Source organism: Amaranthus tricolor, chromosome 10 (assembly GCF_026212465.1).
Source record: "Amaranthus tricolor cultivar Red isolate AtriRed21 chromosome 10, ASM2621246v1, whole genome shotgun sequence".
Classification (NCBI taxonomy): domain Eukaryota; kingdom Viridiplantae; phylum Streptophyta; class Magnoliopsida; order Caryophyllales; family Amaranthaceae; genus Amaranthus; species Amaranthus tricolor.
The window spans coordinates 13,168,103-13,179,866 of record NC_080056.1 but is presented as its reverse complement, the minus strand read 5'-3'; the positions used below and the strand labels follow the sequence as shown (position 1 = coordinate 13,179,866).

At 35.1% G+C, this 11,764-nt stretch overlaps 1 protein-coding gene and 1 long non-coding RNA gene across 2 annotated transcripts in view; one reads left to right on the top strand and one right to left on the bottom strand.

The window, feature by feature from the left end:
• LOC130825712 (uncharacterized) lies at positions 1 to 7,496 on the top strand. Its single transcript, XR_009046917.1, has 3 exons — positions 1 to 487; positions 3,264 to 3,470; positions 7,358 to 7,496. It is a non-coding gene; the product is annotated as an uncharacterized LOC130825712 (long non-coding RNA).
• Positions 2,697 to 11,764, bottom strand: part of LOC130825706 (ABC transporter C family member 10-like) — a 35,597-nt gene continuing 26,529 nt past the window's right edge. The window contains exons 3-13 of the mRNA XM_057691070.1: positions 7,134 to 9,207; positions 5,958 to 6,278; positions 5,793 to 5,879; positions 5,096 to 5,680; positions 4,850 to 5,014; positions 4,440 to 4,734; positions 4,091 to 4,305; positions 3,709 to 4,014; positions 3,537 to 3,600; positions 3,225 to 3,464; positions 2,697 to 3,088 (exon numbers count right to left, since the gene is read on the bottom strand). Of these exons, the coding sequence (XP_057547053.1) occupies positions 2,973 to 3,088; positions 3,225 to 3,464; positions 3,537 to 3,600; positions 3,709 to 4,014; positions 4,091 to 4,305; positions 4,440 to 4,734; positions 4,850 to 5,014; positions 5,096 to 5,680; positions 5,793 to 5,879; positions 5,958 to 6,278; positions 7,134 to 9,207 (4,468 nt within the window). The 3' untranslated portion in view covers positions 2,697 to 2,972. The remainder of the gene's footprint in view (positions 3,089 to 3,224; positions 3,465 to 3,536; positions 3,601 to 3,708; positions 4,015 to 4,090; positions 4,306 to 4,439; positions 4,735 to 4,849; positions 5,015 to 5,095; positions 5,681 to 5,792; positions 5,880 to 5,957; positions 6,279 to 7,133; positions 9,208 to 11,764) is intronic.

The following is an 11,764-nucleotide window of genomic DNA, read 5'->3' as shown; positions in this document are numbered from 1 at the left end:
ATCATTTGCAACCAATAGGTTCTACACTAGTGATCAGTTGAAAAAATTTTCAAGCATTTTCACGATACAGTTTCATCCCAAAAATTGCTCTCTTCTTCATTGTCTTCTTCTCCTCCCAAAGTTTGTTCTTCTTCTTCTTCAAGCTTCATTCTTCTCTTTAAGCTCACTCCTTTTTCAAGTTTCAACCAAGTTTTCCTTGTCTTCCGGTTTCATCCGGAATTTTCATTGTTTCTTCAAGTTTTTCTGTCGTTTTCAAGCTAGCTTCATTCAAGTAGTTCCCATTTCAATTTATCATCCTTTCAAACTTCCATTATCCCCATTTTTATTCCTTCCTCCCTCTTCCCTTATAAAACGCCATTAATTGTGTTTTTTGTGTTTACTTTTACATTTTTTGCTAAAAAAATAGCTATGTGTACTAATTTTGTCTTTCTTACTTCAGTGTAGGTCACATTGCAACTATTATTCATCTAGATTCTAGATTCACAAGGTACTTTCTATTAATACCAAGATTTATTTAGTTTTGATATTTTGATTAATTAAGGTTTTAGGGTTAAATGAATGTTGTTTTATTATTTTATATTTGAATGTGATTTTAATTATGTATGTAATTGTTAATTTTGATTTATACAATTTTTCACATTTATATTATACGTTTGTTCTTATTTTGATTTATGTATATTTTGTTAAAAAATGGCATTTTTCGTGTAATTTATGAAGTGTTAGAATTTTGTGGTATTGTTCTCATACATGAAGTTAGGATGGCGTGAGTTGATTTTTATTGACCATGTGTCAAAGTGTAGTAATGTATCAAACCATGTATCAAGTGTAGTAATATATCAAAGTTAAATAGTGTTGAAATCCTAATGTCTAGTCCCCTTGTTGACCCATGCACCCAAACCAGAACGATCCGTTATTTCTCTGGTGATGAGATCAAAGAAGCATTGTGGTATATCCCTTCTCACAAAGCCCTTGCTTTGATGGGTATAGCTTTGAGTTCTTCAAAAAAGCCTGGTCAGCGGTGCGCAATTATGTTATTCTTGTTATCCCCAACTTCTTTAAGAATGGCATCATCACATTTGACTTTTCTAAAAATATTCTCACTCTCATCTCTAAGAATGATAATCCTACAAATGCTAGCCATTACCGCCCCATTGTTTGTTGCGGTGGGCTCTATAAAGTCATTATCCAACTCATTTGTAAAAAGCTTCAATTGGATTTAGAGGAGATTATTGATGATAATCAGGTTGCCTTAATAAAAGGGAGGAGATCCTTAGTGAATAATGTAATCATTGCTCATGATCTTCTTAGGGGTTATAAGAGGAAGAATGCAACTCCAAATGCCTTATGAAGTTAGACTTAGCTAAAGCTTATGACACTGTGAGCTGGCACTTTCTTGCAGAGTTGCTTCCTGGTCTTTGTTTCCCTCAACATTTGGTGAGAATCATCATGCTCACGTGTTATCTATTATCACTGTAAATTGAATTTAATGGGAGGATTGTGGATAGCTTTTAAGGCAAGAAAGAACTAAGGCAGGGTGACCCCATGTTTCCTCTTCTCTTCCTTATCATCATAGAACATTTGAACAGATGTATAAAGCATGCTTCTCTCAATAAAGGTTTCAAGGTTTCATCATAGAACATTTGGAGGCCAACCCTTATGTTTTTGTTTTTTGATTTTTTGTCATGGTGATCCTATTTTTGTTGGAATTATGAAAAATTGTATTGATCAGTTTTGTGTTAATTTTTCTGGTCTAAAAGTTAATTTTGATAAGTCTTAAGTGTACTATGGTAGTTTGGATTCTGGTCTTAAACTTATAGCGCATTTCGCCTACAATGGTGCTTAGGTTAAACTTTAACAATACGCTATAGATATACAACGGTTTGTACTATAATATAAGCACTATATAATGTAGAAATTTGAAAGAACAAGTGTGTCTTTTTATGAGAAGTACTTTCAGAAGTATAAAAATAGAGTTTGCAAGATTCTAAGAACATAAACATGTAAAGAAGAGAGGGAAAATTCAGAAAATATGAATATAAATTCTGAAAAATATACTTACAAGTGAGGCCTAATGTCTCTTATTTAAAGATAAGAAACAATACAATGAAGTATCACATCGCTTCATTACATCTTGTTAAAGTAACACTTTAAAACAATATAATGAAGTATCACTTCCCTTCATTACTTTATTACATCTCCTAAATAAATATTTAACTAACCGTTCCTGATGCAATACTTTGCAAAACTATTCATGAATTGAAATTTTTGAAAGTAACACTTTAAAACAATACAAATGAAGTATCACATCCCTTCATTACTTTTATCACATCTCCTAAATGAATATTAATTAACCATTCCTGATGCAATACTTTGCAAAAATATTCATGACTTGAAATATTTGTCCTACATTACTCTAAATAAACAACAAAATGGAGGCCCGATAACCTTTTACAACATATTTTAAAAGGTATGCCCAAATGGACAACACCTTGAGTAGTTTGGGACAGTCTCGCTGGAGATTTGGGACAAACATTACAAGATTGCATAATGGGTTTACGTTCCACGTTCCATGTTTCTTATGAAGTACTAATTATCATATCGGCCAGTCTTGCATGAGACTGTCTCACGGTGAGACAGTCTCATACAAGAATTTGTGTTATCATATAGAAATGCTCTAGTGTGATGACTCATTCACATTTGAAGTCTAGGAGAAATTTAATGTACTAATACAGCTATAAGAAGTTGGACACTATTGAAGAATAATACATTGTCATTAATAGTTGATGCGAAGAGATATTTTCTTCCTAATAAAAAGCATAGATGTACAAAGGACACACATAAGTAAATAGGCAAGTGAGTTGTGTGTTAAAAGGAAGTAGAACAAGGATAAGCGTTGATTTTCAATTCCGGCTAGAAGAGTAGATGAGGGATGTTTATCCATTGTAACTTTGTAGCTTCTTTGCGTGTTTTGTTCAATGTGATTGATGAGCAGAATGGAAGTGAGACCAATATTCCTTTACAAGTTGGCCATATAGTGAAACTTCGTTCTTCATTAGCTTCATGGGTTCATCATACTCCATTAGTTTTCCTGCAGCATAGTTAGAAGTCAATTGTTTAGTTCTCATCATGCTGAATGAGTCTTATCGTATTTTTCCTTTGGTGTTTTAACTTAATCAAGATAGAGATGATTGAACTGATCTAAACTTGTCGGAGAGATGACTAACCGTCACTAATTACAAGAACTTTTGTGCATTCCATCACAGTTGGGATCCTGTGGGCTACAGTGATCACAGTGGATTCGATAAATTCGGTTCTTATTGTTTTCTGAAGGATCATGTCAGTTGCATTATCAATGGATGTGGTAGCTTCATCAAGCACTAGCACCCTGCTTCTCCTCAGTAAAGCGCGCCCAAGACAGAACAATTGTCGTTGCCCCATGCTCCAATTTGATCCATCTTCCTCAACTGAAGGTAAAAGTGTTTATTATCATACTAATGTTAAGTATTTAGATGTACTTTGGAAGCATAGACACTTGCCTAGGGAATCTAGCCCATTGTTTTTCTCCTCAATAGTTTCTTTAAGTTGACATTTGATGAGTACCTTCCCATAGAACACAAAAACATTAGTAGTTTCGCATTAGTTAGGAAAAAAAGGCACAAGAATTGCATTATATGTTGAGTCCTATATGTAATAAAAGGGAAGTTGTACCTTCCAAATTTCTTCATCATTATGCTGATGTAAAGGGTCCAAGTTGAATCGTATTGTTCCATTGAAGAGTGTAGGATCTTGAGGGATAATCCCAAGACGTGACCTTAGATCGTGAAGTCCTATTGAAGATATATCAATTCCATCAACTATAATCATCCCTTCTACTGGCTCCACTAAGCGAAACAATGCCCCTATTAGGGTACTCTTCCCACTACCTGTTCTACCAACTATACCTATTTTATCTCCTCCTTCAAACGTGCAGCTGATTCCTTGAAGAACTAGTGGTGTCTCTGGTCTATATCTTATCTGTTTTTAGCATGAAGCTGTTAACTTTTCAACCTTCCAGTATCTCGAATGTTTATACAAACGTAGAAAGTATTACCTGCAAATTGAGGATCTCCACTTTACCTACGGCGGGCCAATATTGAGGAGGGCGACTATTTTCGATGACTTCTGGAGCTTCACTAGGTATATCCATGTATTGATCAAGCCTCTCTACAGATATTATATGATTGGCCAATGTGCACTGATTCTGAATTGTAAAAACCATACCCAAATTTAACCCAAGACCGTATGATAGTGCCATACCAATGAAGCCTGCAATATCGGTTGCATTAGCTCTGTATGACATTAGTGCATAAAGATACTTTTCAGTCAACCACATTATAGAAAATATGCACCCAGTTAACCCGAAAAAGAGTGCTAAAGAGTAAAGGAAGAGAATTACTCACCTGAGCTAAATGTACCAGGAGGAAGGAAAACCATGCACAGTGCAGCTGCTGCTAGAACAGTCGCACTGAGGGTCTCAATCCTCTGAATGAGCCATTCATTGGCTGCAAAGTTATGAAAGAATGGGCCTGCATTTGAATCAATTAATTTTATATTCTCAGCAAAAAAGCGATCTTCCTCTTGAAAAGCTCGAATTGTCATGGCTCCAGCTGAAGATTCAGCAAAATGGTTTGCTACCTTAGACTTGGTTGTTCCATTAATTCTCATCAGCTCTTTGGCAGTAACAAAATAGTATCTCTGTGCACATGTTTCATAGATTAGTTAAACTTCTCAATAAATTTTCATACATCAGAGATTCCCTCTACGAATGACAATTATAGTTTCGATTGTGCGATATCCTCCAAAAACTTACTTGCAGTCGTATTGCCATGTAAATCACTGGTATTGTGACGAACAAGACCTGCCAGATAATTACAGTCAACACTCCAAAATTAGCGCATGTTATGGTAGTAGCACCAAAGGCTGTTTGAATGCTGAAGGGGATATCAAGGTCAACAATGCTTAAATCAGAAGACATCTGCAGTGTCCAAAGAAAGTGGAAGAGTTACTTCAATGTTATCAGACAACTTGTGTAGATCCACATAGCTATTATACTTACCCGACTGAGTATCCTTCCGATAGGAGTAGAGTCATAAAACGACATTGGAGCTCGAAATAAGGAGTTTAGTAGTTGACCAAACAAAGATTTCGATGATTCCATTCCTAATCTAACCACTGCAACAGATCTTATGAGTAAACAAATTGTTGCACAAAGTCCAATTATGAGGTATACGACAATTAGTTCTGATTCACTAACACGAGGATTATCAACACCGGAGGCCATCCAAGTATTCTGTAATATCAGGCCTACAACAAAGGAAAGATGAGAAAGAGCAAGAATAGAGAAATAGATACATCCTTTGTTCTGATTCAGGTATATTAAGTATGGCTTAAACCCAATATCTCCAACTTCTCTTTCTTCTTGTTTTATCAACTGATTCCCTTTCCATGATTGATGCTTTTCCTCCACATGTACTTTCTTAATCTCATTTGTAGCATATGTATGTCTTTTAGATGTACTGACTACAGCCATTGCTTCACTACCAGCCGTCTCTTTATGTGCATTTATAAGGTCTAAAAACTCCTTACTTGACGCTAATAATGCCTCATATGGACCAGAAAGGACTTTTCCATCTGACATTAGCTGCAAAACAAGAAGAAATGTGTTCATTTATGATTGCAGGGATCATATGCATAAATTAAAAGACAACTTTACTGATTCATAGTATTGAGTCTCTTAGCAATGATACACTCACTAAGCAATATTGAAATGCAGGAAGAAAATCAATTTGATGTGTCACAAGCAAGACCGTCTTCTCAACAAGAGCTTCCATAACATATTCCTATTACAATATAAAAAGCCATTTTTACTCAAGTGATTGAGGAAATAAAGAATTTCATAGTTAAGGTTTGAGAATTACATTGAAAAGGCTAGTTGCTGTGTGTGCATCAACAGCACTGAATGGATCATCCAGAAGATAAATATCAGCATCTTGGTATAATGCACGTGCAAGTTGAATTCGTTGCTTCTGTCCACCACTTAGATTAACTCCTCTTTCCCCTATTTCAGTCATATCCCCATAAGGAAGGAGTTCGAGGTCCTTTACCAATGAACATCTATTAAAAGTTGCTTGGTACCTCTGTTCATCCATGGCAGACCCAAAAAGAATATTTTCTTGTATTGTTCCTGTTTGAATCCAGGGTTTCTGGGAAACATAAGCTATTCTCCCATAAACTTCCACCTACAAGAGAATAGATTTGAAAAGGGAGATACTTTTAGGATTTCGTGTACATATGACAATAATTTAAGATCCAAACTCTTGCTATAATTGAATGCAAGTAAGTTTCAGAGCTGTGTTACAGTTGACTTATGTACTACTTTCATCATCAAAATTCAAACATATGGTTAAGTATCACTACAATTAGATCACTTGAAGGGTTGCTTAGAGATCTTGTGAGGCTGTTCAGTTTTGATGCATAACTACTTTTAAGTTAGACGCATGTTTTCAGTTTTTTACCATATGGTTTAAGTGGGCATCTAGTTTTGATTGGTGCCGATTATATACATGTCTATTTTTGTCATCATAAGTTTTTATTCCTCGTTTTGGGTTTTAATAGAACTTTTTGTTGCACAATGTATCCCCAGCAGTTTCTTATGCATCGTTCGTAGGGCTATGTAGGATATTTTCCTTATTTTTATACATAATCCTTTTCAGTCAAATATAATTCTAATCAATAGAATATGATGTTAATTTATACTTCATTTAACTTCAATAGGAATGATGCTTTCATTGGAGGACGAAAATTGATATTACTCTTGAAAACATAATAACACTATATTTCAGTGAGATATCTACGGTTCTATGATTGTGGGTTGTATGGCTTTAATTGTTTTATGATTCCTGATAGTGTATTCTACCGTTGAAAGCAATATTATTCCTGATAGTGTATTGTGGGCTGTATCTTGTATGGCTTTGCTTGTTTCAATAATGTAATGTATATGCTTAGATATCACTTATGTGTATGGTAATGCTGGATAGATGCTATTAACATGATGCTATAATTCAAAAAGTATGAAGGTTGTTGAAGAATCTTACAGTTCCAGTTATATGTGGCACTTCTCCAAGAATAGTTGCCAGTAATGTTGATTTACCCGAGCCAACTTTTCCACATATAGCGATCTTTTCACCTTTACAAACGCATATATTTATGTCTCTGAGTGTCAGCTTTGATGGATTCATTTCCCATGAAAGATTGTCTGATTTGATCAGAATAACATGGTTTATGCAACTCATATCTCTCTTTCTCCTAACATTTTCAGTTTGCAGCTCTGGTGCTACAAGAAACTTTGCAATCCTTGCAAATGCAACTCTTGCTTGAATGAATACGCCAAGGACATCAGGGATGGCTCGAATTGGCTCTTGCACTAGACGTGATGTTGCAACAAACGTGAAAACATTACTGGCATGCAGAGGAATTCCGAGATAATAACAAGCGCCAAATGTAGCAGCTGAGATCAATACAGGAGACGTCCACAACAGGAAAAAGGTGTATGCCTTTTGCAACTGCACAACTGACAACAATTTACATTCTACTTTCCGGAATGCGTCTACTACATTCTTGAAGTGAGTATCCCATGCATATAATTTCAGCACCTTCATGTTAAGAACAGCCTCTGAACACGCCTTTAGTCTTCTATCTTGCGCGGCCATCAACTTCCTTTGAAACTTGTGCTGTAATTTGGCAAGGGGCGTGTTGCAAAGAACAGTTAAAACAATCACTATTAGCGATGCAATAGTTGCAAGTCCAATTGCATGAGTCAGAATTATTAATGCAAGGCAAAGTTGTAGGTTGGTTGTCCAAATCTGATGAAACCAAAAAGGGAATTCTCCGATCCTGTAAGCATCGACAGTTACATAGTTCACTATCTCACCAACTGAGTGTGTCCTCCTAGCAGCATTTGATACACGCAGCTGCTTCTTGTAAATTGCGGCAGTAAGCATAGACTTCACTTTAAGGCCAATCAATTTGCTCCGGAAGTACCATTGCCTTTGCGACAACGATTCCAAGATCTTTGCAAGAAAGAGTAAAATTGCCAAAACATAACTTTCATATCTGAAACCTTCTTTACCCTCAGCAATCTCAATGAAGGAGTTCAACAAAAGCGGTCCAGCTGACAGCGCGAGAGTCTTCAGAAGTGCGAAAAACCCTGAGATTAGAATATCCCTCCAGTGGCATGCAACAATCAGCCACAACACTGAGCTTTCTGATGGAGATCCACCTTGTTTACTCTTATTCAATTGATCAAGAAACTGTGAGTAGCAAAACTCTGCACTGTCTATGTCTCGTAATTTTGGTATGTCGTCTTCCACAAGAGTCTTCTCTTTGCCCAATTTCATCAATGGATTCAGCCAACAAAATGATATTTTGCTCAACAACCCGGCTTTGGCAAATGGGGTAACTTGCGACACTGAATCGGTTTCACAGATGCTGCCATCATTTTCCTCACGGTTCAAAGGAGTGTAGAGTGTACTTATTCCATTTTCAACCATCCCGTTCCACGTACAGAAAAGCAGCAAACTAGCTCCTAAAAAGGATAGAATATCGAAAACGACCTTAACTGATACTCTTTCATGGTTAACTATGACAGAAAACACAGCTATAACACAGAAAATCCCAGCAGAGAAAACAACCAAAATGGAGAAGACCTGCAAATCTGGTTTTCGGTACGACTCGCCTCCAATCGGACTTGATATTAGTCCCATTAACAGCCATGTAACTCCATGTAAGAAATATAAAACCCACCCATGAATTGGTGTTATTGAATCATCATATTTCAAGTTTTTCTGTAAAATCCGAACTCCAAATACTATGTAAACAACTCCCAAACATCCATTAAAAACAACTGATAGAATTTTCCAGGTTGAAAGGCTTCTATTTTGAGTTCGTAGCTTGAGCTTCTTAGATAACATTTTGCAAATTAAGCTCCACAAGAGAACTACTAGTAGCAGTATATCAAAAGAAATAATGAAAGCATGGTTAACACATGAAGAAGGTTGTATTATAGACTGAAATTGAGGTGTACAGGAGTCAGAACTACGTAGTCCACATTCAAATTCACCACAAAATATGTTCTTCAGATTCTCCATCTTTTCTTCAGGCTCCTTTAATCTGCAATTAATATTAATGTCAATATCATTTAATGGAAAAGAAGGAAAACTTTTCTGGTTTGATATTAACAGTAACAGAAAATGAGGCAAAGATGTTGAAATGTTGCAACTCAGCAATAGACAAATAACATGTCATCATCCCAATGCAAGTAACTTCAACATAGGCAGTATATGATTGTTACATACCTTTATAATAAAAAAAGGTTTCATTTATAGCATCAAAATGCTTATTTAAAACAAGGCATTGGAGGAAAAGGTAGCTTTTGTTATATGTAGAACTAAGTAGAAGTGCTTCCACCATTTTGAAATACTTGTTACATTATTGTTATTGGCACTATTCATCGTTCCAGCTTATTTATATATTGCGGCTAATGTGCAAAAAATATATATATATCCGAGTAGGATCTTGTTTTAATTCTCAAATCACATATTTACATGATGGTAGTAACTTTTTATAATATTTAGTTATGCATAATTCGATAATTACACATTGAATTACATAAAAAATCAAATATGACATATATAATGGTACAGAGAATGGAACAGAGAAAGTATTAAAGCATTAAAAAAAGTATATAAAACAACTAACAAGTATTAGCTCATGCAAACTGTAGGGGTAAGTAGTTATGTACTTACAAGCTTATGATTGCAGCATGCATATACCTAAGCTTTTTACGTTGACAACCCCATTTCTAGAAAGATTGGAACTCAAATCTAAGAACTTTGATTTTATAAAATGTAGAGACCAAACTTGAAGGTAGGAGTAAATATTTAAATAAAAGTTATCAAGATATATTACGTCTTTGCAGCCATGTGTAAAATATGAAGGTTTCAATCAAAATCTTAAGTTTTAGTCGAGTTTGATATTAGAATATAGATTATTGGTCCAAATCGCACTCACTCCTTATTTAAACAAGTGAAAATTTAAGTATCATGGAAAGATATAGTGTGTGTAACAGTCATATTTCTAGTCTATAGAAAATCATCTCATATAAGGGAGCATAATAAGTGTTTGAACATATTGCAGGGTTACAATCATGAGCTTTGAACATTTGGTCACTAATTGTGTTTAATGGGGTTTATATTTTGTAACACGATATTAAAGATGATTTCACAATAGAAAATGAAATACTCCAGCTTTGAACACTGAGCTAGGAGGAAGCATTTAGGGGGGTCCCTAATTATATAGACGAAAATTTTATTTTCAAAATAAAAAAATCTATATCGAAGGTTACTTGACTAAATAAGTTTTTTTATTTAATGATTGTAAAAGATTTATTGAAGGAATGCAATTAAATAAATGATAGGAGGAGGGCGAAAAAAATAGGAAGGTGATTAGTAATGATGAAGGCTATAATTCATAAGAAATAACTAATAAAATTTTTGAGATTTCCAAAAACAAGTGAGTTGATGATAGTGAATAGACCTGGGAAAACGGTCGGTCGGTCGGGTTTTGGGTCGGATCAATTTCGGTCGGGTCATTTTCGGGTCGGGTCAGTTTCGGATCGGGTCAGTTTCAGGTCGGATCACTCCGAGTTTCGGGTCGGTTCGGATTGACCCAACGGGTTACCATAAAACATCAGAATATCCAATCGACTAATTCAACATAAAAAAAAATCATTAAAATATCTAAAAAAAATCATTAGAGAAATTACATGTACAATTTTCAAAAAATAGTTGGTATGTCAGGTTCATTTAAGTGCAAGAAAAATAGGGGAATTAATACTTATTTTGAAAGACTTGTAAGATACGCGTAGAGCTGTTCAAAACAAACCCGACCCGAAAATCCGACTCGGAATCGAAAATTATCCGACCCGAAAAAATGTAAGTTTTTTAGATTTACCGAACCGCAATTACCCGAACCGATACTTCACTCGAACCGCTTAATAACCGAAAAGGCCAAAATCGAACTCGAACTGCAACCGAATTTTATAACCGACATATAAACCTTAACCGATGTTACCCGAACTGAACAATGATCGACCCGATTCAAATCCGACCCGAATTATGCACGTAACTGAATGCAACCTGACTAAAACTGATTAAGATCGAACTGTTTTTAACCCGAACTGATACAAATCCGAATCGATTATTAATCGAACTGTTTTTAACCCGAACTGATACTAACCCGAACCGATTCTTAATCGAACTGTTATACATCCGAATCCAATTTCAGTTTTCTAATTATGATTTTTTGAATATTTAAAAACTAATTTCTAATATTGAAAGATTGTAAACAAGTTTATATATAAATATTTTAGCAAATCAACTATAAACCAATAAGATTCCACTAATTCTTCAAGCTTTAAGCCCCAAAAATTTACATTCATCACTTATACATCCACCAAATTTAAATATATAAATATTAAGTTTTTAACCCCAAAAATTTACATCACTTATACATCTATGTAGCTTTATTGGGTCATTGAGTTCTGATGCATGCTCGTTCCTTTTATGTATGGCCAACTAATTCAAGAATCAAGATGAATTCTGTTTTTCTCATTGTCCCACATCGCCTAGGTGAAAGAACGCAATCCCACTAGTGTGTTATTTATATA